This window comes from Pseudocercospora fijiensis (assembly GCF_000340215.1).
Source record: "Pseudocercospora fijiensis CIRAD86 unplaced genomic scaffold MYCFIscaffold_2, whole genome shotgun sequence".
Lineage (NCBI taxonomy): Eukaryota > Fungi > Ascomycota > Dothideomycetes > Mycosphaerellales > Mycosphaerellaceae > Pseudocercospora > Pseudocercospora fijiensis.
In genome coordinates, this window is record NW_006921533.1 from 5,817,144 (window position 1) to 5,819,847 (window position 2,704).

At 44.8% G+C, this 2,704-nt stretch overlaps 1 protein-coding gene across 1 annotated transcript; it reads left to right on the top strand.

The window, feature by feature from the left end:
* Positions 1-1,135: 1,135 nt before the first annotated feature.
* MYCFIDRAFT_172309 (uncharacterized protein) lies at positions 1,136-2,491 on the top strand (the record flags this gene model as incomplete). The annotated part of the gene is made up of 12 exons (XM_007925615.1): positions 1,136-1,235; positions 1,263-1,295; positions 1,351-1,452; positions 1,481-1,561; positions 1,593-1,609; positions 1,638-1,823; positions 1,848-1,944; positions 1,982-2,061; positions 2,102-2,148; positions 2,184-2,194; positions 2,241-2,303; positions 2,370-2,491. The coding sequence occupies 12 exons, from the start codon at positions 1,136-1,138 to the stop codon at positions 2,489-2,491; spliced, it is 939 nt and encodes a 312-aa protein (XP_007923806.1).
* Between the last annotated feature and the right edge of the window lie 213 nt (positions 2,492-2,704).

Below are 2,704 nucleotides of genomic sequence, written 5' to 3' on the forward strand. Positions count from 1 at the left end.
TAAAAAAATAGGCCGTCCAAAAGAGAGCCCACGACGGAGGGCAGCAATCCTCCGTGCCCGACTAAGCGCGTTCCATAATTTCCGCCTAGTACTAGACAGTCTCTTTAAACTAGCCTACTTGCTATACTAGTTCTTATATACGCGCGAGTAAGGTATCTAGATCCGTAATCTTCTCGATATATCGCTAGAAGTGCCGCGGCTAGTCTAATTTTAATTAAGGTAGCTTTATTAGCTTAATACTAAAGTCTAGACGCATACGCGTAATAGCGGAACGACCTAGCAATAGTGCTTAATATAGCTCTTAGCGCTCGAGTCGCTACTTCTTCTAGCGCGTAGCCTTCTTATTCTCGCGCTACTTACGGCGCTGCTTTTTAGACGCTATACTAGACGCTAGGTACTAGATACTAGACGCTAGGTGCTAATACTAGATACTAGATACTAGATGCTAGATGCTAGATGCTAGGTACTAGCTAGTGTTCGAGTCGGCGATGTCGTTAGTTTAGCGCTAATCGAGTGCTAAAGGAATAGAAAAGTTAGCGAGTAGCGGCGGTAGCGAGGTCGAATTTGAACCCTATTTTAAGGACATACGGACCTTCGGCGGAGCCTATATAACACTCAAACTTTGCAACTACGTACTACGTTTATCGAGATTAGGCTACGGGTTAAAGTTCTAAGTACTAGAGGCTAAAGAGCTAGTTTGCCCTCTAGACTAAGTAGGCTATATAGGTTAAAATATAGAATAGATAGACACGCGGAGGTTATAGAGGGCACTAGAAAGGTAGACCTCTAATGCTTTATTGTTACGGCTAGGTATTATTTATTTAAAAGTGAATTATATAGGGGTAGGCAAACGAGTTAGGCGAGACTAGCAATTTACGTTTCCTAATTATAATTCTCAAATTTGTAAAGCAATAGTATTATTAGAATACGTAGTTATCTTATTAGTATAATTATCTAGGAACCGTCTCTATTATATACTATGCTACGAGTGCTAGTTATTGCAGTATTCGAGCTATAATGCCTACGCTAGTAGGTGGTTAGTCGAAGCTACACCCGCCCTGAACGGTTTAGCCTTAGGCGCTTCGCTAGAATGAGATCTCGAATAGCGCTAAACCTAATGTGGTATAGTATAGAAATGGAAGTCACGAGCAGCATACACACGAATTCAACCACGAAGCGCCTGAATGGAGGTAGCGGCAGGACCCTTCTTCACACGCCCATGTCAGTCATAGTCAGTGCAAAGAAGACTTCGCCAAGATGAGATCCACGTCTCCCCATTGGCACAATAGCTTGTCGTGAAGTCAAGAACACGGGCCACTTGGAGCCCAAGGCACAAGATTTGATAATGAGGCCGCCGGATGAGAAAGGCTGCGAGAGACTATAAGAAGTCTAGCAGATGCTTTTCGCAATCCTTCCTCGGCATCAACAGCAATAGCAACAACAGACGTTTCAGTATCAAGAAGCAACACTGCTATCGAAGCACATCCGTCGCACCAGTCAACAGCAACACCTCCTGACTACTTCAAAACACGTCGTACACAAGATGCAATTCAAATCCCTCGTCGTCGCTCTTGCAGCAAGTGTAGTTGCAGTACCAGTTGAGGATGAGGTCCAGGTACGTAATAATCAATCACAAGAACCACCTGCAACCTGAGTCTAACTCATTCCAGTCATCAAATCTGGCCGCCCGCGATGTGAACCATGTCGACCAAGTCAACGGACTCGATAAATATCTCGAGAACGCTGGTGTCCAGATCAAACAAGAAGGCAACGCCAAGGAATTGTGCGTTGGGCTCGGTTGCTACCCCCATTACCGCGCTCTGGTCCTGAGTGGATGCAACTGCAAGGGCGTCTTGGGCGACTGTTGTAACGGAGTGGTGTTCGACGTTGCATACCTCAACGCTCATTACCCATACTGGCCGTATTACAACTACTACCCGGGCTGTAGCTACCCGTACTACGTCTGCGCATTCTAAGAAAGGCGTTTCGATGGCGCGAACGGAGCATGAGGAGCAAGAGGTTGTGCTGGTCTCATTGAGAGTGTTTCCAATACCCGCAATTGTTCTGAATATGAATTCAAACTGGATCTGAAGCAGCCAAGCTCCATACGATTGTACAGGAAATGAATAGAGCCGACCTCGAAGGCATGTTTGTATAGAGCTGCGTAGCTGAGAAAATGCAAGGACTAATGGATGTCATCGATATACCTCTCTGCACTCCCCTGTGATTGAAACGCACAGTTATGTCTCCTGTGAAATTCCATTACTATCACCGGGAATTACAAGTGAAAGTCTTTGGAGCGCGTATGCCAAGATCCCATCCTCTAGACACCTTCCTTACTAAGCTAGCCCTTTAGTAGCCGAGCTGAGCGCTTGTGACGTCGCCTACAACACTTGCATTCGGTAACTTGCATAGCGCCCACAAAATGTCCCTCCTCTCACATTTACCACCGAGCCACTTCCGCGAAGTGATAAGGCATCCACGATACTAGGAAGTGTTGTAGACCACTATCGCGTTCTAAGACTAGCAGCTTGCAATGTATTTGTTTTGATTACTAATCGTATATATCTCGATTACCGAGGCTAGTAAACTTCGATAGCTAAAGGCTCTTCAACTCTATAACTATAGGCCTAGGTATCTTTATATTATATATAATGTAGCTATTTATAAGGTTCTAGGAATACTATACTAGTTTTAGAGAATA